The 24314-nt window shown below is 37.3% G+C and overlaps 2 protein-coding genes across 3 annotated transcripts; one reads left to right on the plus strand and one right to left on the minus strand.

The window, feature by feature from the left end:
- Positions 1–7427: 7427 nt before the first annotated feature.
- Positions 7428–17375, plus strand: LOC131331345 (protein CLT2, chloroplastic). Of its 2 annotated transcripts, none has more exons than XM_058365234.1 (10): positions 7428–7918; positions 9179–9324; positions 9652–9689; positions 10315–10430; positions 14491–14590; positions 14678–14713; positions 14798–14848; positions 15741–15864; positions 16712–16837; positions 16954–17375. In XM_058365234.1, the coding sequence occupies exons 1-10, from the start codon at positions 7521–7523 to the stop codon at positions 17106–17108; spliced, it is 1290 nt and encodes a 429-aa protein (XP_058221217.1). In that variant the 5' UTR covers positions 7428–7520; the 3' UTR covers positions 17109–17375. The 2 variants fall into 2 exon arrangements, with proteins under 2 accessions (XP_058221217.1, XP_058221218.1); XM_058365235.1 differs by lacking the exon at positions 7428–7918 and adding an exon at positions 8412–8538.
- Positions 17376–18157: 782 nt separating this feature from the next.
- On the minus strand, positions 18158–22074 carry LOC131331346 (uncharacterized). The gene is made up of 8 exons (XM_058365236.1): positions 21850–22074; positions 21544–21631; positions 20762–20941; positions 20498–20677; positions 20135–20308; positions 19889–20043; positions 19576–19702; positions 18158–18426 (listed from the first exon to the last, which is right to left on the minus strand). Exons 1-8 carry the CDS (start codon positions 21894–21896, stop codon positions 18415–18417), a joined length of 963 nt encoding a protein of 320 aa, XP_058221219.1. The 5' UTR covers positions 21897–22074; the 3' UTR covers positions 18158–18414.
- Between the last annotated feature and the right edge of the window lie 2240 nt (positions 22075–24314).

A 24314-nucleotide genomic window follows, 5' to 3' on the forward strand; every position in this document is an offset into this window, starting at 1 on the left:
AGAGCTTTTTTAAGACATTGAAAATTTGATAATGACATTTTATTTGTTAGGTTAAGTTTTACAAGAATATATTTGGTTTGACGTAGTTAATTTTTATTACGTGTGTTGGGTGATTTATTGATTTTGAAAATTTGTGTAAAACTAGAATATTATTTGCATCTCGAATTGTCCTGCACATATTCCAAAGTTTAATTTGTTCCTACCCATTTTTTTAACATGCCCTCCTTTTGCTCATTGTTCCACAAATATCTTTAGTTGTATTCCAAATATGTTGCGCCGTGCCTTCAGGCACGGGCATTCGCTAGTATTATATGGTTTGGAACCATAACCTTGAACATGAATCTACAAACCAAACCATATAAAGCGGATTTTAATTTTTTTAAATCATGACCAAACCATACTACTAAAAAACCGAAAAAAAAACCTTTCATTTTGAATTAATTTGGACTGAATTCACGTTTTGACGGATTTTTTGCTCACTCCTAATTTTAGAGGATGTATTTGCTCTAATCCATCATTTATTCTTCCAAAATACTTTATCGGAAGAGTAAAATATAGAGATACAGTGGGCTCCCAAATATCTCAAACTGTCATTGACCTCGCCCAATCCGCTAGATTTTTGTGTCGAAGAATATATCTACATTGGCATTAAACTTTTAATTGAAATCTAATGTGATTTTGTTGTTAAACTTGCTCACTATTATTACTAAACTATCTTATTAATTGTTTGCTGATATCCTCTTTTCTTTCTTTCTTTTCCTCCCTAATACTGTACTCTCATTTTCACTATTTTTTATTTTTTTTTGAAATTTGCTACTCGGGTTCTTCCCTTCCTTAATCCATGGTTTTTGTTTTTTATTCGTCAAACCTAATATATTCTATTCTAGGAAATTTGGGGAGGGAGATGGGTGTTTACAATAATCGAACCCTGCCCGTGTGTATGAGAATATTTGGAAAACACCAACTGCACTCCAATCCACTTGCTTAATCCATGATTTGGAGTCACTCAAAAACTCAATCAACCCATTGGTTTGATGCCTGCACGGATTGGTTGCAGATACATTCACCAGGTCCGGGTAGATTGAGAATTCGTCTCATAACCCATTGAAAATCAATTTGCGCACATTCCTCATTACCAATAACAAATGATTTTAACGAGCTTTAAAAAGTAAATTATTTCAATCATTGAACTAAGTTCGGGGAGCACCACCTAGTGTGGTTGGTTCCTTATTCTCTCTATTGAAGAAGAGGTCTTGAGTTCGAATCGCTCCACTCCTATTATAACTACCAACACACTACCATAGGGCAAGACAAAAACAAAAATCTAAGGCCTCATTTTTTAATATTCTTATTTTTAAGTACTTATTTTTCGTTTTACAAGATAGTTAATTCTTTCACAATATATCATTTTAATATACAAAATAAATAGTTATTTCACTCGGCGGAACGGAGCTTAAGCCCGCAAAATTTATACACACCAAAATTGAACTGTCCAGTCTGTTCCTTTCCGTAGTGGAGATGAGCCCAACCCGAATGGAAAAACTAAAGAAGAATCACTTTGTTTGTTATTGAGTTTTGAGATTTTTATTTTTGTTGGTAACGCGGAGTGTTTCCATTAACAAAAATCACAAAAAATTTAACGCATTTTATTATCTCGTTTTACTAACAAAAAGGTTTCAGTATTTTATCATCTCATTTCTGTAACGCCCCGATTTTCCAAAGAATTTCGGAAGCATTAACCCTAAAATACACTGAATTTTACAAAATATTAGGCCCCTATTTATCCTTATACAAAAATTACAATCTCAAAATAATACAAAAATCTATGTAACAAAAGCAACTCCAGAGCGACTCTAGTTTTGATACGAAATTCTAAGCAATGTTGGCCCAGACTCCGTTCCAGGGGGTCCCACCTGTATCAACTGCTCCACTGTGGAATCCTGCACACTCTGGCAAATTGAACGCCGAAGCAAACGATTTGCCAGAATACAAACGTATCCTGAGTGATAATTCACTAAGTAGAAATCCTAAAACCCAATACCACAATATGCAGATCAACAATATAATAATTCATAATACACCGAAGGTACAAAATAATAACACATCGTCTTTTTCTTTACTATCCATCATCTTACATGTAATCTAAGGATTCTCTCCGCGAGATCCTTTCCTCCCACATCCACTAACTACAATCGTCTCATGGGTCCACCCTTCCTCTTGCTTGTCCTGCACCAGGGTCCTAGGTGAGCGCATCTAAGTTATGTACCGAGTATGTTCTCACTTAAGACCATAACAGGAGGATCGAGTCATCCCACGACGTATCGTACATTAGGGTCGGACATCCACTACCCCACGCTAACTATAACCGTCTCATGGGACCCATTCTCTTTCTTCAAGAGAAACTTCCCATGACGTATCATACATTAACGTCTCACTAACTATAACCGTCTCATGGGACCCATTCTCTTCCTCGAAGAGAAACTTCCCATGACGTATCATACGTTAGCGTCACAACACCGGGCCCCTCAGGTAACCCATTTCAACACAGGGCCCCATAGGTTACCCTTGCCATCACCATGGCTCAAATCACAATCCACACAATCACACTTCCAACACTTTATCAATTTCCATTTACTTAACATCGTCTACATGAGTCACTACTCGTAACCACCCAGGGAACCTATTTGTCCAATCTACAGCCACAACAAAATATCGCACGGTTCAATATTTCAACTAAAAGTACTAACAACACATAACCATGCGATAAAATTAATCATGTCATAGAATTAATCATGCGAGTAACAAAATAATATTCAGTCAAACAATTAATTACTACACTTAAAATTAAGTCTGTTTCCCTCATTTAGAAATTTTATAAAACATTTCTACTATTTATACATTTTTCTTTAACTATCGTATTATTCATAGATTTTACAAACAAATTTTTATTGGAAAATACTTATTGCTAAATTTAGTATTTACTAACTATATTAAATATTAATATGAGATTTTTATAACAACAAAATTATGCGAGGCTATTTTAGTCAATATTTATTAGAGTTAAAGATTAACTAATATATAATCTAAAATATTTCTTGTTTACAATCTAAATAAAGTTTTACTTATAAAATATTCTTGTTAATGTTTCATAAATATTTATCTACTCCAATAATTTATTAACCACGTAAACGTCCATTCAAATACAAATTAACAATGCAACATTAATAATAATTTCACAATCAAACATTTGTTAAACGATCATAAATTTTCACAGGGTATAACACTAATCATTCCAGCACAACCAGACTAAATTTTAATATAAACAGGACTAAAAATAAATTAACAATTTAACAGCAGATCATCGTCTTCAATAAACTTTAAATCTAAGTAACTCCATTAAAATGCAGATAAAGGTTTTGGGTTTTCGGAAAACTACCTCAAACGCGATTCTAAGTTCGGATAAGTGTTATACGGTGTCCGTAGATCGCTGTGGTGGTTTTGAAATCTCGAGGCAGCGTCCGGCGGCACTCTGATAGGGCCCGTAGCAGCGGTGTATCCACGAAACTCACAACTCTCTCTCTCTCTCTCTCTCTCTCTCTCTTTCTCTCTCTATTCTAGACTCAACAATATAATTGAGAGTAAAATAATATACTGGTGTTCAATTTTCGGATTATGTGGGTATGTATAATGAGAGAGAATAAGGTAGTAAGAAGGTGAGAGGATAAGTGTAAAAGTGGTGGAATGAGGAAGGAGAGTGATACTGATAACGATAAAAAGATAGGGGACAAGTGCCACATTTGGGGGGGTTTTAATTCTAATGTATGTGGACGCATGTATGTACAGGGTGAGAATGTATCTGGACGCTTTTATGTATAGGATGAGAGATAGAGAAGTGGAGAGTTAGTTTGAATAGAGTTCTACTTAGGGTTCAGATAGGAAAGATAAGAGATGAATATGAATCACTGATTTCTTGTATATCTAAAGTTTAAATACATATCTTATACAATAATGCAAATAATATCAATTGCACACATAATAATATATTTTAATTATTCAATCTAATTAATTATTGAATTAGGAATTTAAAAATATAAATTTGTATAAAAAAAAGTTGGGTCAAAAATCCGGGTCGTTACAATCTATCCTCCTTAAAATAATTTCGTCCTCGAAATTGTGTGTTTAGGAATTTCAAACTAAAACAATAAAAAAATTTATAACTCATTTATGTTGGTAAAAGATATTTTCAAATTTTTTTTTTTTTTAAGTTTTTGAAAAAGAATCCATTTTAAGAATCCCTGAAAGATATATTTAGATTCCAAAAAGATATTTATTCAAAGAGATTAAGAATGATGAGTAACTGTATGTTAAATAAAAATTTTTAATGAAAATTAATTTTGATAACAACCATGAAATTATAATTTCCAAATTATTATTTTTTGATCTTAAAACCATTAGAGTCAAACGACAACACTACACTCAACAAAAAAAAAAAAAAATTAACGTATCACATAAAAGTCAAGCAAGTAAGACCTATGTTTTCTCACAGTACGCTCTCGAAGTCTAAGTTGAACGACGGCTAAATAATAATTATAGTTTAGATTTAAAATAAGTAATAACCACAACTAGTAACTCAGGTTTACGCTCTCGGAAAGTGATCTACCCAATCTACCCAAGGCCGAGAGTTGAACCTATGCTCTGATACCATTCTGTAACGCCCCGATTTTCCAAAGAATTTCGGAAGCATTAACCCTAAAATACACTGAATTTTACAAAATATTAGGCCCCTATTTATCCTTATACAAAAATTACAATCTCAAAATAATACAAAAATCTATGTAACAAAAGCAACTCCAGAGCGACTCTAGTTTTGATACGAAATTCCAAGCAATGTTGGCCCAGACTCCGTTCCAGGGGGTCCCACCTGTATCAACTGCTCCACTGTGGAATCCTGCACACTCTGGCAAATTGAACGCCGAAGCAAACGATTTGCCAGGATACAAACGTATCCTGAGTGATAATTCACTAAGTAGAAATCCTAAAACCCAATACCACAATATGCAGATCAACAATATAATAATTCATAATACACCGAAGGTACAAAATAATAACACATCGTCTTTTTCTTTACTATCCATCATCTTACATGTAATCTAAGGATTCTCTCCGCGAGATCATTTCCTCCCACATCCACTAACTACAATCGTCTCATGGGTCCACCCTTCCTCTTGCTTGTCCTGCACCAGGGTCCTAGGTGAGCGCATCTAAGTTATGTACCGAGTATGTTCTCACTTAAGACCATAACAGGAGGATCGAGTCATCCCATGACGTATCGTACATTAGGGTCGGACATCCACTACCCCACGCTAACTATAACCGTCTCATGGGACCCATTCTCTTTCTCTAAGAGAAACTTCCCATGACGTATCATACATTAACGTCTCACTAACTATAACCGTCTCATGGGACCCATTCTCTTCCTCGAAGAGAAACTTCCCATGACGTATCATACGTTAGCGTCACAACACCGGGCCCCTCAGGTAACCCATTTCAACACAGGGCCCCATAGGTTACCCTTGCCATCACCATGGCTCAAATCACAATCCACACAATCACACTTCCAACACTTTATCAATTTCCATTTACTTAACATCGTCTACATGAGTCACTACTCGTAACCACCCAGGGAACCTATTTGTCCAATCTACAGCCACAACAAAATATCGCACGGTTCAATATTTCAACTAAAAGTACTAACAACACATAACCATGCGATAAAATTAATCATGTCATAGAATTAATCATGCGAGTAACAAAATAATATTCAGTCAAACAATTAATTACTACACTTAAAATTAAGTCTGTTTCCCTCATTTAGAAATTTTATAAAACATTTCTACTATTTATACATTTTTCTTTAATTATCGTATTATTCATAGATTTTACAAACAAATTTTTATTGGAAAATACTTATTGCTAAATTTAGTATTTACTAACTATATTAAATATTAATATGAGATTTTTATAACAACAAAATTATGCGAGGCTATTTTAGTCAATATTTATTAGAGTTAAAGATTAACTAATATATAATCTAAAATATTTCTTGTTTACAATCTAAATAAAGTTTTACTTATAAAATATTCTTGTTAATGTTTCATAAATATTTATCTACTCCAATAATTTATTAACCACGTAAACGTCCATTCAAATACAAATTAACAATGCAACATCAATAATAATTTCACAATCAAACATTTGTTAAACGATCATAAATTTTCACAGGGTATAACACTAATCATTCCAGCACAACCAGACTAAATTTTAATATAAACAGGACTAAAAATAAATTAACAATTTAACAGCAGATCATCGTCTTCAATAAACTTTAAATCTAAGTAACTCCATTAAAATGCAGATAAAGGTTTTGGGTTTTCGGAAAACTACCTCAAACGCGATTCTAAGTTCGGATAAGTGTTATACGGTGTCCGTAGATCGCTGTGGTGGTTTTGAAATCTCGAGGCAGCGTCCGGCGGCACTCTGATAGGGCCCGTAGCAGCGGTGTATCCACGAAACTCACAACTCTCTCTCTCTCTCTCTCTCTCTCTCTCTCTCTTTCTCTCTCTATTCTAGACTCAACAATATAATTGAGAGTAAAATAATATACTGGTGTTCAATTTTCGGATTATGTGGGTATGTATAATGAGAGAGAATAAGGTAGTAAGAAGGTGAGAGGATAAGTGTAAAAGTGGTGGAATGAGGAAGGAGAGTGATACTGATAACGATAAAAAGATAGGGGACAAGTGCCACATTTGGGGGGGTTTTAATTCTAATGTATGTGGACGCATGTATGTACAGGGTGAGAATGTATCTGGACGCTTTTATGTATAGGATGAGAGATAGAGAAGTGGAGAGTTAGTTTGAATAGAGTTCTACTTAGGGTTCAGATAGGAAAGATAAGAGATGAATATGAATCACTGATTTCTTGTATATCTAAAGTTTAAATACATATCTTATACAATAATGCAAATAATATCAATTGCACACATAATAATATATTTTAATTATTCAATCTAATTAATTATTGAATTAGGAATTTAAAAATATAAATTTGTATAAAAAAAAGTTGGGTCAAAAATCCGGGTCGTTACAATTTCCATTAACAAAAAAGTTGCCAACAAAAACTTTTTTTTGCTAAAGTAATCATACTCATAAATCTATCAACTTATCCGCTATTAGAAACAACTTAGACATTCTCAATAACTTATTCACTATCGAAAATACCTAACAAATTTTTAACTACAAATAATAATCTACAAAATTTTTACCTCCGAAGACACCTCCTCTAAGTGGAGAGATGGACAGAGAAAGCTATTGAGAATTGTGCGTGGAATGAATTTTTTTCTCAAAAAGCATTTATACAAAGTGAATCCCTTCAGATTCTCAACGTGGTGCCCTCAGTTGATCGTTGGTACGGACTACGGAGTAACTACTCTCTCTCTCTCTCTCCCCCCGCCTTTTTCATGGGATATTCACCATGTCTCTCGTCACTGCCCAGCACCCTGCACTTCAAAACCACAACCCATTGCATGCATGGACCCAACCCTTCTCCCCTCACATTCATGTCTTCCCCCCAAAACCCTAGTTCAACCTCTTCTCACCTTCCGTTCAAATCCAACGCCCACTTCAAAATCAACCACAGAATCACTCCCACTCGACACCGTCCACCGCCAAACCCTAAATTCTTAGTCCGAGCTTTGATCAAGCCGAATTCAAAGGCCTCATCGGCGGACACTAAATTCATCGTCATTAGCTCTGTAATTACCATGACGTTAGCCATCGCGAATCGCGTGCTCTATAAACTTGCCCTTGTCCCTATGAAGGAGTACCCATTCTTTCTAGCTCAAGTCACCACTTTCGGGTAAGATTTGAAATCTTCATATCCATAACGAAAACGTACAGGCATGTTTATTATTAACAGTGGCGGAGCCAGGATATCTGGGTAGGGACGGCTTAATGGACATATATTTGTATAAGAACATATACTTCCTGTACCTGTTATGTCTCTGACGGTTTTCAAATGAATTTGTTTTTAAAATATTGAACTAGATTCGCAAATTGTTATAAATCTCTTCAAGTACGAATAGCAAATTTTAGAGTGTCCATTATTTTTTAGGATAATCAAAGTTTATAGTAAACCATGAACAAAATCAATTGTTATTTTTTCCTATTGATATTTTTGAAGGCTGTTCAAGTGCACACCTTCATTAACATGTGGAGCCTCCAGTGCCTCACCGTTAGACAGGTGGTATATTATCTCCTCCATTGATAGTCCGACCAATCAAGGGGCCCCAAATTTATTGTTTCCACATTGGAATAAGAGATAAGAAATTAATCTTCATGAGTCTAAAGGTGTGTTTGGCAGCATGAAATTTGAGCCTTTGTGTAGATATTGAAAGCCATTTCAGTTCAAGGAGGCATGCTAATCCGAATCCAAGGCTTCAATTATGTGCTGCAATTACGGCTTAAACTGGGGAACTTGTATGAGCTATTTTGATATTTCATGCTATTCTTTGTAATAATGGCAAACTAATGGGAATTCACTACCCGTTTGCTTCTCGAATGACTATAAAGCTGATCTCAACATAACTTTCACTATCGATGTGACCTGCAGTCGGCTTAATATATTACAATTGCATGGTAGCCATAGTTTGATTTCTTCAATGTTCTTCAAGAGTTAAAGCTCTAGTTAAACCTAGTTACTTGGAGTTTCAATATTTTTTCCCGTACTCTTAGAACTCAGAAAGGGGAGGAAAGATGTTGTAAAATTCTACTCTTAGACAGCAAAACATGATTTCAATGCCTGGACTAGTTTAAACTTAGCAAAGGTGAAGAACTACTATACTTCTGCAATTAGATTCAGAAGTCTGAAGGGATAAATAGCTTCTTAGTACATCTTATCAGGCATGTCGGCAGTTTAGTTTAGGTCATCTTCGTAGATGTGGATTAAATTGAACTTTGGATACATATGGAATGAGTGGAAGGATTTCTGTATCACAACTTTGAAACTTGTGTGGACATACTGATCTATCTCTATGTAGTATAGTTCTGATTTCTTATCCATGTTCACTTCTTTGTGAACTGGTGTGATCTTACATATTACTGGTTTTCTGAAATACAGGTATGTGGCTATTTATTTTACCATACTGTATGTGCGATATCGTGCTGGGATTGTAACTGATGCAATGATGGCCATTCCCAAGTCACCCTTTGTGATGATTGGTATTCTAGAGGCCCTAGGAGTTGCAGCTGGAATGTCTGCTGGAGGTATCACGAACTTTAAATTTTGACACTTTGACTCACCAGAATTTTGAATATTGATTCCTCCTGAAATATAATCTCCTGAATCACTGTAGAATTTCACTTATTAGACATGGACATGGTTGGGTTTGGTTCAAAAGTCAGAGTATTATGTTGTGTGATGTATTCATTATGGACATATTATGTATTGCATTTGGGGTTGGGTCAACAGATGTAAAGCAGGGAATCAGAAAGCAATTTTAAAATGTTTCCGCATGAGAAATGGGAAAGCTGTATTTGTTTACAATGGATTTTAACATTACCTTAAAACTGAATGTCATGTATCTTTTACAGCCATGCTACCTGGACCAGCTATACCTATTTTGAATCAGGTAATATGAACTGTAATGTGTATCTCAAGCCAAGATTGCTGGCAAAGTAATAACTCGTGCGCTTTTTGGAAAGATTAGTCTGTTGAATCGTATACTATTGTTTTACTATATAAACCTTTTTTTTCTTATTGCTCATTGATAACAACCATTTTTCTGTTTATCGAGGTATGATCAATTTGTATAAAAGCCTAGTAAATTACTCAAATATACACTGTATAGTGTTTTGTGATTTGAGTTATTTTGGAATAGTCTTGTGGTGAATATCTCAGAACTGGCTGAATGAGTTGCTTAACCATTGTAATTATGGAACTTCTTAACCTACTTTAATATTCCAAACGCCAATTTAACTTCGACCCAACTCTTTATGTAACCCATTTCACCTCATCATATAACACCACCTATCCCTTGTTCCCAGTATTCTAGCTAGTGGTTTTGGCTATAGGCCATAACTTGTGTGCTCCAACATTTTTCAGGTCAAAACGTAGTTACATGATAGGAGTCAACCTTTATTTATGATGATTGATTGCAAGTTCCTAACGACTACCCTCACATAAATTCCTTGAAACGCAACGCCACTGATTACTCTCTCCTTAACATTGCTTCTTCTTGTGGACTTTCCTTCCAGACATTTTTGGTGTGGCAATTGGCCTTTTCTACACTTCTCCTAGGGACAAAGTACTCGTGGAGTAAGATTGGTGGCTGCTTGCTTGTTGCTGCAGGAGTAGTTGTAGCAGTTGCAAGGTACTTCAATCTTTCTGTCACCAACATTTTAAGAAAGAACATGAATGTAGCTTTTGGAATTTTCTGTCATATGTTCTATGAGCTTACCATAAAGAATTACGGTAATACGGTATAATGAGCGGCGCCAGCAAGATTCATATGGACACGGATGTTCATGTAGTAAATGTCTTAGTGTTGGTAAGCTTTGAGTGGCACTCTCGTAGCAGCTATGCTACAAATTAATGGTGGATAGTATGTTAGAACATCTTTATGGCTCATTATGGCTCATCCACTTGGAGTTCCTTTTTGTCATGTTGCCAGGCATCTTGGGTGGCCATAAAAATTAGGGATGATCTTTGGGAGTATCTTATGGATATGCTCTTTGAACACTTTTAGGGTTTTTTCTCTCCCTTTGGTCCTGATTTGAACCTCCGCCATACTTGGATCCTCCCTTCCAACCCTTCTTGAATTCTCTTAGGCCATTGCTCTTAGGAGAAGACTCCTCCCCGTCTCCCTCTGCCCGATGAATTGCTTGCATTGTCTCCCTCCTCTATCATTGCATGTCATTCCACTCTCTCCATCAATTCCTCAATGGAAGTAGCCGCTCGATAGGTGAGAGAGTCCTTGAGGTGGTTTCCATGAGGGAGCGAGTTTGAAAGAGGCTACCGCTAGCTCCTCATTGCAACCCTCGATGTCATTGAAGGTGTCCCAGTAGCGACCAGCAAAGTCTCAAAGAGGCTCTTTCTTGCCCTTCTTCAAAGTAAGCAAAGCATCCACCTCTTTGGGGACTTCGCTTTTTGCGTACCAAATCTTGCGGTGAAAGCTGCAGAGAGTTGCTTCCAACTTGTAATGGACTCTGCCGGTAACTTATCGAACACCGGAATCCAGCTTCTCCTAGGCTTGATGGAAAAACTTTGCACATTAGGGCATCATTTCTACTGTAAAAGGGTCATCATCTGATGAAAGGGACCAATGTGCTTGTAGGGGTCCTCCTTTCCACCACAATACGTAAACTTCGGCAATGTGAAACCCTTTGGGAGAACCAAGGATTCAATCTCCGGAGAGAACGGAGAGTGGACTAGCCTATCCAGAGCACAAAAGGATGATTGATCGTAGGTTGCCTCCGCCCTTTTTTGGTGGAGCCAGTGTCTTCTAAGAGACCGGCACATGCGTAATTGTCTTTTGTCTCTTTGAACTTTCTTCCTCATGCATACGAGAACAATTACTATCCTCTATGCTCCAGGTTGGAATAAACTCTTTGATGATTTCTTGAACTTTGTTGAGAGAGCTGTGGCACTTAGTTTGTCTAGAGCGGACCGCTGTAGGACTCCTATTGAACTTAGAGCCTCGATTGTCAGTCCGTCCTTGCGAAGCACGACTGCAATCAGCTTCCTTTCCTTTTATCGCGCCACGAAGCTTTACGATCTCCACTCCCCTCTTCCAAATAATTTCATCTCACTCATCTGTATCCCTTAGTGAGTGCGAGCTTTAGAGGCGGAGTACTGCTGCTGGCGACAGTGTCGCCTTGGTTTCTCATGATGGTGAGAATTCCTCTCACCATTCTTCTGTTAGACCTCTTGTGAAGGCTCTTTTTGACGTTGATCTTCGTTACTCGGGTGGTTGCTAGCATGGTTGTTGTTTCCGTCCTTCTGGAATGAGTTTCCTCCTTCGGGTCCCGGCCATGAACACAAAAAGCCTATAGATATGCTTTCCCACAGAAGGCACCAATTGCGGTGGGGTAGGTTTTCACCTTAAGAAAGCAAGCCTCTGAAAGTCCTACTGAGTAGGGTTCCGGCAAGTGAACCTGCAGGATTCAAAGAACGTTAGGCTACCCGGTCGTGCTTTGGTTGGAATGCCCCTCCGATGCTTAAGTCTGTGATCGTATGAAGGAGAAAAGAGGAAACTATGGTTTTAGTAGGCTCTCCTTACTTAGTGTGCAAGATACCTAGTCAATCTGGGATACATGCTATCCCAATATCTCCGGAGCTTCACCCTTATTATCGGGATACTTGATAATGCTTATCAAGATAGCTTCCCCGATTTGGGTGGACTTCCACCTCGACGAGATCTCTGGTACTGCCCTTAAGCACCTTTTAGAATATTCTTACACTGTCCAGACTTACTCTGCCCATTGAGGTGGTCGATCCCAACCGGGCCCTGTCTGTCGAGGTCATGCTCTGCCCTAGCACAATCCTCTATGTTGACCCTATTAATTCGGGACCTAAAATCCGGCCCACCTCACATGGTATCAGAGCTTTGGTTGGGAGAGGTCTTGGGTTCAAGACCTTCCGTTTGCATTTCTTCCCCTGTTGCATTCCTCTCCATCCCTTCATATTCTGTTTAACTCTATCTATAAAAATTTGCATCTTCATGTGCAAGAAGGGGTTGCACTTGAGGGAGGGGTAGCTTGATGTACACTATTGGAATCATTTCCTAACAGCTTAAGCTTTTGAGACTACTAGTAACTAAACAAAAAGAAGCAATGCTTCCTTTCAAAAAAAGAGAAGCAGCAATACTTTGATGCCTTAGACATTAGACAAGATTTTGTCTGCAATAACAAGCCTTGTACAAAAATGTGTATGTTTATACTATTGGGGATCTCCCACAGTGTTAGGCCTCCAATACAGGAAATGGTCTCAATAAGTATCTAGTGTTACTATAAAACAACCAGAGGCATAAATTGGAATTGTTTATATAGCTCGACTCATAAAACTTAGTATGGCTTGTAAATAATTTAGCCAGAGCTTTCTAACCCAAAAACCCAAAAATGAAAGGCCACCTGGGAATGCCCACATCTTTTCTTTCTTCAGTCTCATAGCCTCTTACGGATTGCAGCAAGTCTCCATGCTCTGCATGTTTTTGCTACACAAAGTAAGACAAACTTGACTAATCGAGTTGATTCAGTCAAAAACGTTGGTTTTGAGATGATTCTGAAGTTCTAATACTATTGTAGAATTAAACTTCATGAACTATTCTTGTCTAATGGATCTGCAGATCGGGTTCCATTAAGAAGGGAATGTTATTTCTAACCTATGAACATTCCTGATAGGGTGAAATGGTGTGCTATGATGCTATATAAAGGAAACCCTGGCGAGAACATTTTGATTTGATTGTACATATTACCATGTCCTTTTCTGGTAGTAAAATCTCTCGTCTCCCATAAGATAGTCTCTTGTTACTTCCTGTAAATCATGATGGTCCACTGGTTTGAGACGCATGGTCTTGTCTCTGAAATTTGATTTGAGTGCAAATAATTAGTCTTATACCCTTGGGATAGGAGAAGGGGGTGATGAGTTGCGTTGGGATCTTTCAAAATCAGGATCCTTTCAAGTGAAATTCTTTTATCAAGCGCTTGGCGAGGATGGTGATTCATCCTTTCCGTGGCATTCGATTTGGAAAACGAAGGTGCCGTTGAAGGTGAGTTTTTTTGTGTGGTGTGCGGCCCAAGGCAAAATTCTTGCGTTCGATAATTTGATTAGAAGGCGGAAAATCATTATCAATTGGTATTGTATGTGTAAACGGGATGCGGAGACGGTTGACCATCTGCTCATTCATTGTCTGGTGGCGTGGGATATTTGGGCATTGGTGTTTTCTTTGTTTGGGATACAGTGGATTGTGTCTAGAAATGTCATGGAACTTCTTGCTTGGAGGGGTGTTAGAATGGGTAAGAGAAGGAAGAGTTTGTGGGCCATGATTCCGCTTTGTTTAATGTGGGTCTTATGGCGTGAGAAAAAATTCGAGAGTTTTTAAGGGGTGGAAAAACCTTTGTCTAGGATAAAATCTTTTTTGGTGAATAGCTTGTATAGTTGGGACAAGGGAGATTGTTTTCCATCCCTTGACCAATTCTTAGATTGGATTGAGCTTTACTATTCTCTCGGCACTGTATAGGGCCTTTTTGTTATGTGGCCTTCTCTTGTGTACGGGTTGGCATTCCCTTAATGCCTTCTTCTTAATATAACTATTTATTTATAATAAAAATAAAAGGTATTTTTGTGCACTAAACTTCTGTGTTCTGTATAATGATCCTTTCCTCTTGCCATTGATTATGTCCCATAGTTCCTTTTGTGGTTTATTATTACAGTGGGTCAGACGCCGGCCAAATGTTGTCTGGAATTGGGTTCTTGTGGCCAGTGTTGATGATTGCTTCAAGTGCTTTTCAGGCTGGAGCATCAATTCTCAAGGTTGTATTTTGTGGTGTTGTTGCCCCATTCATAGGTACTCTTTATGAGAAAATAATTAACCTTTAATTGCCATGTGCATATCAATAGGAATCTGTTTTTATTGATGCTGCAACCCGCCTTAAGGTATGATGAGATCCTTTCCACTCAATGAATGGTGTTTATGTGTTCGTATAGTTCAAAGTCTCACAAAATTGTCAACTTATGCAGGGAAAGGTGCTTGACATATTTGTTGTGAATTCATTTGGATCTGGATTTCAGGTAATGTTTATATAGCTTGCTGGAAGGCCTTGTTGTATGTGCATATTTATATTCTTTGTTGCATGTACAATATCTCCATGTAAAAGCTTAAATGAACAATATTTTGGCTGTCAGTTTGTGCTTCTAGCAATTAACTTGTGCAATTCAAGGATTTGTTGTGGCATAAGACTATTGATAGACACCCTTATGAGGTCTGGTGCCTCAAGTTTTAGCTTCCAACTCAGAACCTTAGAACTTCTGTTTTTCTTTTATTGGTGCAATGGTTGGTAAATTTCGATTAAGTAGAACACTTCCCCCTGGACACATTGCCTACCAAGAGGGAAGGGAAAGGAGGAGACTGGGGGAAGATAGATAAGAGGCAGATAACTAATGCTTTCTGTGGCATTTTCAGTAAGAACCATATCTGCATATGCTTTGATTGGTAACATATATGGTAGCACTCCTACAGTATGAAGGGAGGGAAGTTTGTGAAGTGTTATTCCACATATGGTTACAGATGATTAACCGTCTAGTTTTGGTAGTTGGTCATAATTGTGGCCCTGTAAACTCTGCCAACTGCAAGCTTCTAAGACCCACTAAGAATTGCAGCCGTTGGAGAGGAGATTCCTCAAAAATTTGTTTTGGGTTTTGGTTATTCTATTTAGCAAATTTAAGCTGTACATTGCCCACCTTTGAATTGAGCAACTGTAGATTTAGTTGGCTGAATGACTAAGCTTTATCTTGCAATTTTTTTTTTTGTGGAGCTTTATCTGCCAATCCGTGTAACAAATATTGCTTATTGCATAAAAATGGATGGACTTTCCTTGATTTTAGATATTGGATGAAGCTTCAGGGCTTTAATACAGTATTGTGTTTATCATCATGGAATCATATCGTTTGATTTGATTTCCAGGCTCTGTTTGTGCTTCTCTTTCTGCCTTTCCTGTCAAACTTAAGAGGCATCCCATTTTCTGAACTCCCTTCGTACATAAAGAGTGGAGCTGGTTGCTTTTTCAATATGGGAGCCCATACTATTGGTAATCTCTCTTACATTTGGAGAAAGGCGGATAATGTGTTCTCTACGGAAACAAATAGCCAATTATATTGTGGTTTTACTTCCTTTGCTCATGGACACACACGCACACATATGCACACACGCGTGTATGGATGGACATAAATAGTGAAACTATGGGTCGGTCTTTGCATCTGTGTTTGTATGTGGTACCTGAAATGTGGAAATAATCGCTGACTTCACTTTATAACCGTTATTAGGCCACGTAAACAGATTCTGTGTAGAAATAAATCAAGGTAGTGATTAGTAATTTTGTACTTTTGGCAGAATATATTTCTTTCAAGGTCTGGTTACACGTTTGGTAAAACTTGAGAAGTCAATTGCCATTTTGAATCCAAAACGGTGCTATACTTTGACCCATCTCTTCCACAATTACTGCAAATTTGATCTCTTCCCGCTGTTAATTGACGAGTTTTTACTTTTTCTTGAGTTGACTGTCAAATTTCAACAGGTATGGAAAGCCTGTTACCTTTTATTTCAAAGGAGTTGTTACAATTAAATAAGATAGCATGCCTGGGAAGTTTTAACAGCAATGAGGAAATTTTGCAAATTGCAAGTACTGGTTTTACCTCTTGACTCGCAAAAAGTGATTGGGTTCATGTGGTTTCTTCACAAGCAGATTAGGAGTCAGTAACTACATATAAATTTTTGCGTGAACAAAAGCCACAACATCATTTAACTGCTCAGATTTTTTGGTAAATTTGGTAAATAGAAGGTCTGTTCGATTCATATGGGAAAATAGTCTGGACTTGCTTCCTTCGAATGATACATACATAGGCTTTAACGTTTCTCTCCCGGTCTGTTGCCATCAGGTTGCGATGGAGCTCCATTATTGCCCATCCTTTATATAGTGAACAACATAGCATTCAACATATCAGTGCTCCATCTTCTAAAGATTTCCTCTGCAGTCCTTTCTTCTATTGTTGCAATGTCCTCAGGTCCTCCCTCTCTCTCTCTCTCTCTCTCTCTCTCTCTCTCTCTCTCTCTCTCTTATTTAGTAGTTTTGTGTTACTTTTTTTTCTTTCTGACTGAGGGTGTTTCTCTTACTTTGCAGTTCCAATTGCAATTTACGTTCTTTCCCTTCCATTGCCCTATTTGCCTGAAGCTACAAATCTGAGCTCATTCTTCGTATTTGGCAGCATGATTCTCTTGGCTGGTCTCATTGTATACAATATACCTCAACCTCTCAAGCAGGACTCTGAAAATTGATAAATATCATCCTGTAAATATGGATCTCATCATAGTTTCTTCAGCCAATGCATTTGCGTACATCAAATCCTTCCATACGTTATTATTGTTATTAGGTGGTTGCATAAGAATTCGAACCCTCCCGCGTGATCTGCACTTGTGATTCTCATATGAAAAGATATGGAACTCACAGGTTCTATTTTGATAATGTGAGCCGTTTATTTTGCAAGTTACTATGTATAAATCACTTATGTGAAAAAATAGGTTAATCAGATATCGGTAAGCATACTTCTTTTTTCTTTTAGGGATGGTCAAAGCATACTTGTTTCAAGAGAATTGGAAAATTAGAATTTAAAATGGATCTTTAGAATTCCTCTCAAATGTGATTTGTTGAGATACCTATTGATGTCCAATTAACTTGATTATTGCGTATGAGCAATTTAACATCTACACCAAAAAAATGAAGGGATAGGAAATATAAGTAATGCGTCATAGCAGGTCCTTTCTTTTCATGGTAGAATTCAATGGTTTATTATTTATTTTTTGCATTTTTATTCTTACTTTCATTTTTTTCATTTTTTTTTATTTTTTTCAAGTTGGATTCAATCTTGTTACGTAGATGAATGTTTGAAGAATAGTCTTGTTTCATATTTTAAAGATCAAAATAATACTATCTTCTTTCCATTCTTCCTAACCATTACTCTGTCTTGTACATTGGATTCATCAAGGATATAACAAAGTAAAGAGCAACTATAGTAAAAGAAACTAACATGTTACTGGGCTGAAAATTGAGGAAGAATGAGCAAATATCTGCTTTTCTTTTTGGTTTACCGGGCATAGAAGTACCCATGTAAGAACAGAAGAACGAAAAGAAAGGTAGGTATACAGCACTCAATAAAAACTTGTTTTGCAAATGTAGTATGCTATAAGATTACCTGCAGCCACTGGAGAATTTCTTCATAATCCCCTACGGATGTGCACGATAAAGATAGGCCTCCAAAAATAAAATAACCCGATCAAGTAAAGACGGCATTCAGAAATAAAACAGCATTGAAGTGACCCAACCAATAGAAAGCACATCGAAATTTGGCATGCTCCCATAAAATTTTGACGCAAGTTACTCAGATTACCAAGTCCTCTTTAACATTGAACAAAATTTGTCTGACAAATGAGGTCCCAGAGCCAGCAGAAACATGACATGCGAATCATGTTAGAAACCTACATTTCACGCACCAATATAAGCTTCTAGTTCCTCTAGCAAACAACTCAAAAGGCGGTATTGCATATTTTCCAACAGCAATAAAAACGGAGTCTGAGCTTTTTGTCCTTAGTGCCTCCTCTGAAATGAGCAAAATCGTCGAAAGGTCTAAGCACAAATTCTCAAAATGTATTTGCAATGGATAAAAGCTGAATTTGAAGCAAAAGATAGGCTTACAAAATATACTAATTTACAATTAAATTACTCCATAACATAAATTTGAAAAATGCTATACACAGACTGAAACAGCATGAACTTCTGTAAGTGTGTGCATGTTGGTGGCAACTTCATAAGGCTGGTCCATTTACGTGTGCTTTCTGAACCCGTCAAAACAACCGAATTTTCCAAGCAATCAGGCATGCTGTCTCAAATCCTACCCAATCCCAAATTTGACAGCAACCCATGTCCTTGACAACTAGCTTATCTAAAAGCTTTAGGTAGTAGAGAACTAGAGATCGAGAGGTAACTTCATTACTCATCTACATTAATGATCAGGTTGAAATATGGATGACAGGCCTAAGGTAGATCTCCGGGCAATGTTGTTCAGACCCTTAGGCCAACAAAACCCACTCTAGTTGTCGTCCTCATCAAGCAATGCAATAGGTGCTTCTTACTTCAAAGCTAGAAGAGAAGTCATTAGAAGACTAAGCGTCCATTTGTTTCAACGTAAAATATTTCACATCCAAGATGATTTTGTAAAAATTAATCTTTTCTCAAGTTATTTTTGGATGTTGGTTTGACACTTGAAAAAATACATTTCAGAGCATATGTTAAAAATTGGTTCCTGCACAATGGCATCTGAATTCAGAACAAATCTGAGTTCGAGACAGAGTGAAGGGTGCGGGGTTTGTTCAATAGAAGGGTAACGGAGTAATCGGTGGGGTAGGGGTGAAGGAATCGTCAGTGGACTCAACGTCGAATTCAGGTGAGGGTGCCAAAATGACTTACGGAGGTTGTCACCGTAAATCATTTACGGTCATTTGCAAGAAAATGAGTAATATATTTACTTGACCTCTTATTCACTTAGGCTCTGTCTACTTTACCTCTTAATCAAAAACACTGGAAAATGATTATAATGTTTTGCAACGAAACAAACAGAGCCTAAGTTGGAAAGGATGCTAAATTAATGCATTAGCAAAAATTGCAAAATAATAGCCAAAGAAATGCATATTAGTTCAAGGCAGATAATTTCTAAGCACAAATATCATATAAATTCCTTTATTCAATTACCTTCCACTTCCTTTGTCTTCTCTCTCCACCACTGTGATTACCAAAGCTTGTCATTTGCTCACTAGCATTGTCCACCAAGGGTAAACTTTTAATTTCATCATAAAAGCTGTCTGTGAGACCATCCAACCTGTGTACAAAAAAATAATGTGGCACGTACGGGAACAAATAAGCAGAGAAAATCAAGATTTACAGGTTGTGTGGAAAAGAGGGAAACATAAATACCATGAGTTCAGGATTATGAGACTAATAAGCTCGTATGGAGCATGGTTGGAAAGACTGCACTACATTATTTTTCACATTTTACTGCACTTACCCATTTCCCGACTTTTTCACGTGTTTCATTTTCAGCTTCTCCACCTTGGTGAGAGGAGCACGGGTAAAAAGCTCCTCTTCTTGCCTGGCCCGCTCGTCCATCTTGGCCATATATCTGGTAACTTCCCTACTTTCATTTCCAACAACTTCTCTCACCTGAATTTCATCCATAGATACTTGAAAATCAATTCAATAATACTGCAGTCATCCAATATTAGCAAACAGTTAATGCAAATCCTCAACATACCTCTTCGGGTCTTCCCTCAAGATCGTCCATCAATTCTTTCACATATCCACTCTGGCTGGCTTGTCGCGCATCTCGTCTCTCTTTCCTCAGTGCATTTCTTTCCTGTTTAGAGATCTTCTCTTCCTCCATAGAAGTTGGGGCGAATTTCGGAGGTCGATACAGATGGACACCATCCTATCATATTTGATGGAGATGGAATTTTAGGAAAACGTGGCAGAAATGACCAACCATGTCAACTTCATATACAAACTTAAATAATCGTTGAATTCCTTAGTACCTTAATCTCCTCGATAATATAAACGTTAAAAAGAATGCTAAGAAAATAAATAATGTAGACGTAATTCTTCAATATGGTTCACTCACCTCAGGAGCTATATTCACAAGCATGTCTGGGTTTGGGCGGTGTTTCAACAGATCCTCTTCCTTCTGAGTTGCAGTTGCATCCTCCTCCTTCTCACTCAGTCCTCCTTTATCGACTACACTACTTGAAACCCTTGTGAGCTTCTGAATTTGGTATTGCAGCTTTTTGTCAATTGGACGAACCTGAATGAAACAAAATGCCGGTGAATTTCGTGAGTTACTGATTGAGAACAGACGTAACATAAACAATAATAAATTGATCAATACCTTCTCCAAAAATAATCTTATCTCCACAAGGCTCTGAACAACGGGGTGTCCCTCGATTGATAATCCTTTTGCCTTGCGAAGCAAATAATAGACAATTGACTGGCAATAGTTTAGAAGCAGCAAATGTTTGGCCTCAAGGTAACTTATCCCATCAGCAGTTGGATAATGGTTTGCTTTCACCTAACAAGGAAAATTTTCATTATAGTAACCACCTACTCAAACCTACGGTTAACCATTGCCCATATACTGGCCAGTAGGAGAAAAATTAACAAGAGATGTGATATAACCTCTACAAAGCAAAATCCCAAATAAAGCACATCAATGAAACTGTTTGAAATGAAAATTTCATATGCAGGAAGAACAATCGTCTGATCGGTGTTTCTCCACAACAAAACGTGCAGACTAAACTGCTACTTCGAACCATGCATTGGAGAGAGCAATGATATTAAGAGCAATGCTGGTAGTAATTGAGGTAGTATGAACCGCGGAGGGAGTACTGATGGTATGATTGCCATCTATGCATGATGTGTTAATGGTGGATTGACCATGTGCTATTTACAGAAGCAAGGAGTTTGCAATGATGCAGTGTTAATCACAAGGTTAAATTGGTAAGGAAAGTGACTGTATCTTGATGCTTTTGAACTGGCATCTGAAAGGAACAATGGAAAATACAATACTTGCCTCTTTCTCTGTTTTCCTTTTTCCAGTTTAAAAGTGAATATATGCTCATGTTTTGAGGAGCAACATGCCTCAAATGCCCAATCAAAAGATGAAATTTTTACCTTTGCAGTTATGGCTTGCACTTTACTTCTCACTGCGTCTAGTCCATCCTTCATTTCTTTCAATAATGCACCTAACTGGGGAGCTTCTCTGAAACAACCCAAATAAAACAATACATCAAAACTTAACCCCGTCTCGGTACAACACAAGAACCAACCCTAACCGAGTTCGAATGTCGAATTCTTGCTTAAACAAAGAAATAATTGAACTATTAAAAGTCCAATAAACATAAGTGAACAGCACTAATACAAACGCACGCACACATATAGATACAAATATCTACATAAATATGTGTAATTGAGCTTTACTGGATTAGTCTCTGATTGAATCCCTCTGAGTTATCTGTCTCGTCCATGGTGTCTTCAACCAGTTGATTTCGAGAGCAATAGTCGTTCGCCGGTGGCCAGAAGTTGATCACCGGTCGTCGTCGTATGACGTCGGAGAGAAGAGGGAGCCCTAGAGAGGCTCTGATACCGTCGTATTTTTTTGTCGGAGAAGGAAAAGAGCTAGAAAACCCTGATCATTCGAGTGTTGCTATAGGTACATACATCAGGTACATACACATTTTAAATCCGTATCAAGTCTTACAAAAAAGATCCGAACCGTTCATTTTGTTCAGAATAGTTTGTTTATGATTTCTATGAAAAATTAACTCAACCTGATATCGGTGAAGGCGTTTACTAAACATCCATTTTTGCTATAGAATCTAGGCCTGAATTCTAAAGCAAAGTTGGATATATCATAAATGCCTTTACCTGTATCGCGTTGAGTTGATTTTTTACGAGGATTGTAAATAAACTATTTTGAACAAAATGAGCAGTTCGGATTATTTTTATAGGACCCGAGACAGGTCTAAAGTGCGTATGTATGTGATGTATGTACATAAATGTATGTACCCATAGACTTTCCGCCCTGATTAATAGAATAGGAGAGTCAGAAAAGCTACAGGTACAACATTTGCTGCACAGCAGTCATGCACAGATCCGTTTTGCGCTCGTCTCGGTTCCCGCAAAGATGATCAGAGCCGCTCATTTTGTTCCAAATGCGTCGTTTACGGTGCCTGTAAAAAATCACCTCAATTTGATATTGGGAAGGGTGTTTACGAATCATCCAACTTTGCTTCAAAATTTTAACACCTTTCCCAATATCGGATTGAGGTGATTTTTTACAGGGATTGTAAACGACGCATTTGGAACAAAATGAGCGGTTCCGATCATCTTTGAGGGAACCGAGACGAACGCAAAACGAATCTGTGCATGGCTGCTGTGCAGCAAGTGCTGTACCTGTAACAGAGTTCTAGGAGAGTAGATAAAAGAGCTAGAAAACCCTAATTAATAGAATGACTAAACTACCCTTAAGAGTAATACTAAACTACCCTTAAGAGTAATACTACCATAGAATGACTAAACTACCTTTAAGAGTAATACTGTAGAATGACTAAACTACCCTTAAGAGCAAGTTTATCAGCTTCTCTACTTGTTGCTTTCAAGGTAAAATAGAGAACTTCAACAAGAAAATTCTCTTACAGCAGAAAAGCAATACCTGAAGCTAAACTACATTTTGCTATAGTTCTTATGTAAATTTACCTATCAACTATTCACAAGCTTTCTATTTTTTTTATTATTACTTTCTCTTTCTCTCTCTTACATACACTTCACAAATCAAATCTAGAAGTAGGGAAAGAAAAAAATAGTATTATTTTATGAAGTGATAGTCAAAATAGATAAGATTGGTGTAGTGTTGAAAGATATATGAGTAGGTAAAATATAAAATGGAATATTTAAATATTCATCCTCTTTATCCATGTCATGTAAGAATTCATCCCGCCCTTTTTTCATACTTATGTTTTCATCCTTTTAGTGTGTGAATTACCTTTCTTACCATTTTCACTATGATATACATATATTATGTTATATTGCTTTCCTAATTTAGTGGAATTTGATTTGATTGTTTTCCCAATTTAGTGGGATTGGATTGGATTATTTTTCTAATTCAATGTTATATTGCTTTCCTAATTTAGTGGGATTGGATTTGATTATTTTTCCAATTTAGCGGGATTGGATTGGATTATTTTCGTAATTCAATTGGATTTGGTAAATTTCAATATGATTGATTACTTATTTTTAGGAATATAACATGATAAGTTGACCACATATTTGCATTTTTCCTTCATCCTTCGAGTTGGCCAACTAGATAACAGAAAGTCATATTTTTCATTGATCTTATTTACATGGAACATGGCTAAATTACCGTAAAAAAAAATATAACATGACATTCAAACCGTTACATGGTTAAATTACCATGACATTACATGGTTAAATTACCATGTGCAGACACCACATTCTGGCCTGTCCAGATAACGTTATTTGTTGATCTTTTATTTCCCCAATGATGATTATAGTCGAGAACGGTCAAAGGACATTGGTGCGTTTGAGCTTTGAGCGTCCCGAATCTCTTTCAAACCCATTTCAAACCCTTCAAACCAGAGCCAAACAGCCCCAGCAAAATCAAACTGGCTTACGCCAGTATCTTGGGAGCGCACCCCAATTGACGGCCACGTGTCAGTCATCGACCGTTGACCCAGCTTTCACTGGCGCACGCCACTCCATTCATGGCGCACGCCAGTCAAATCCAGTCAAATCAACTTTATTCAGCCACATGGACGAGACATTTGTGCCACCCTGACGTCGGCCACAGTGTCCCTAATGATTACATTCGGCAGAGGCGCTCCCTCTCTCTCCTACACCCCCCATCAACTAGTCCCATGCATTTA

Source organism: Rhododendron vialii, chromosome 6a, assembly GCF_030253575.1.
Source record: "Rhododendron vialii isolate Sample 1 chromosome 6a, ASM3025357v1".
NCBI lineage: Eukaryota > Viridiplantae > Streptophyta > Magnoliopsida > Ericales > Ericaceae > Rhododendron > Rhododendron vialii.

What these genes read in the sequence shown, in the direction of transcription:
- LOC131331345 (XM_058365234.1), top strand. Translation starts at nt 7,521, where the DNA reads ATGGGATATTCACCATGTCTCTCGTCACTGCCCAGCACCCTGCACTTC. An exon ending in GTAGTTGTAGCAGTTGCAAG is followed by an intron (nt 10,431 to 14,490) that starts GTACTTCAATCT and finishes TTATTATTACAG; the next exon opens with TGGGTCAGACGCCGGCCAAA. An exon ending in CATTTGGATCTGGATTTCAG is followed by an intron (nt 14,849 to 15,740) that starts GTAATGTTTATA and finishes TTTGATTTCCAG; the next exon opens with GCTCTGTTTGTGCTTCTCTT.
- LOC131331346 (XM_058365236.1), bottom strand. Translation starts at nt 21,896, where the DNA reads ATGGACGAGACAGATAACTCAGAGGGATTCAATCAGAGACTAATCCA. An exon ending in TAAGATTATTTTTGGAGAAG is followed by an intron (nt 20,678 to 20,761) that starts GTATTGATCAAT and finishes TGTTTCATTCAG; the next exon opens with GTTCGTCCAATTGACAAAAA. An exon ending in TTGAGGGAAGACCCGAAGAG is followed by an intron (nt 20,044 to 20,134) that starts GTATGTTGAGGA and finishes GATGAAATTCAG; the next exon opens with GTGAGAGAAGTTGTTGGAAA.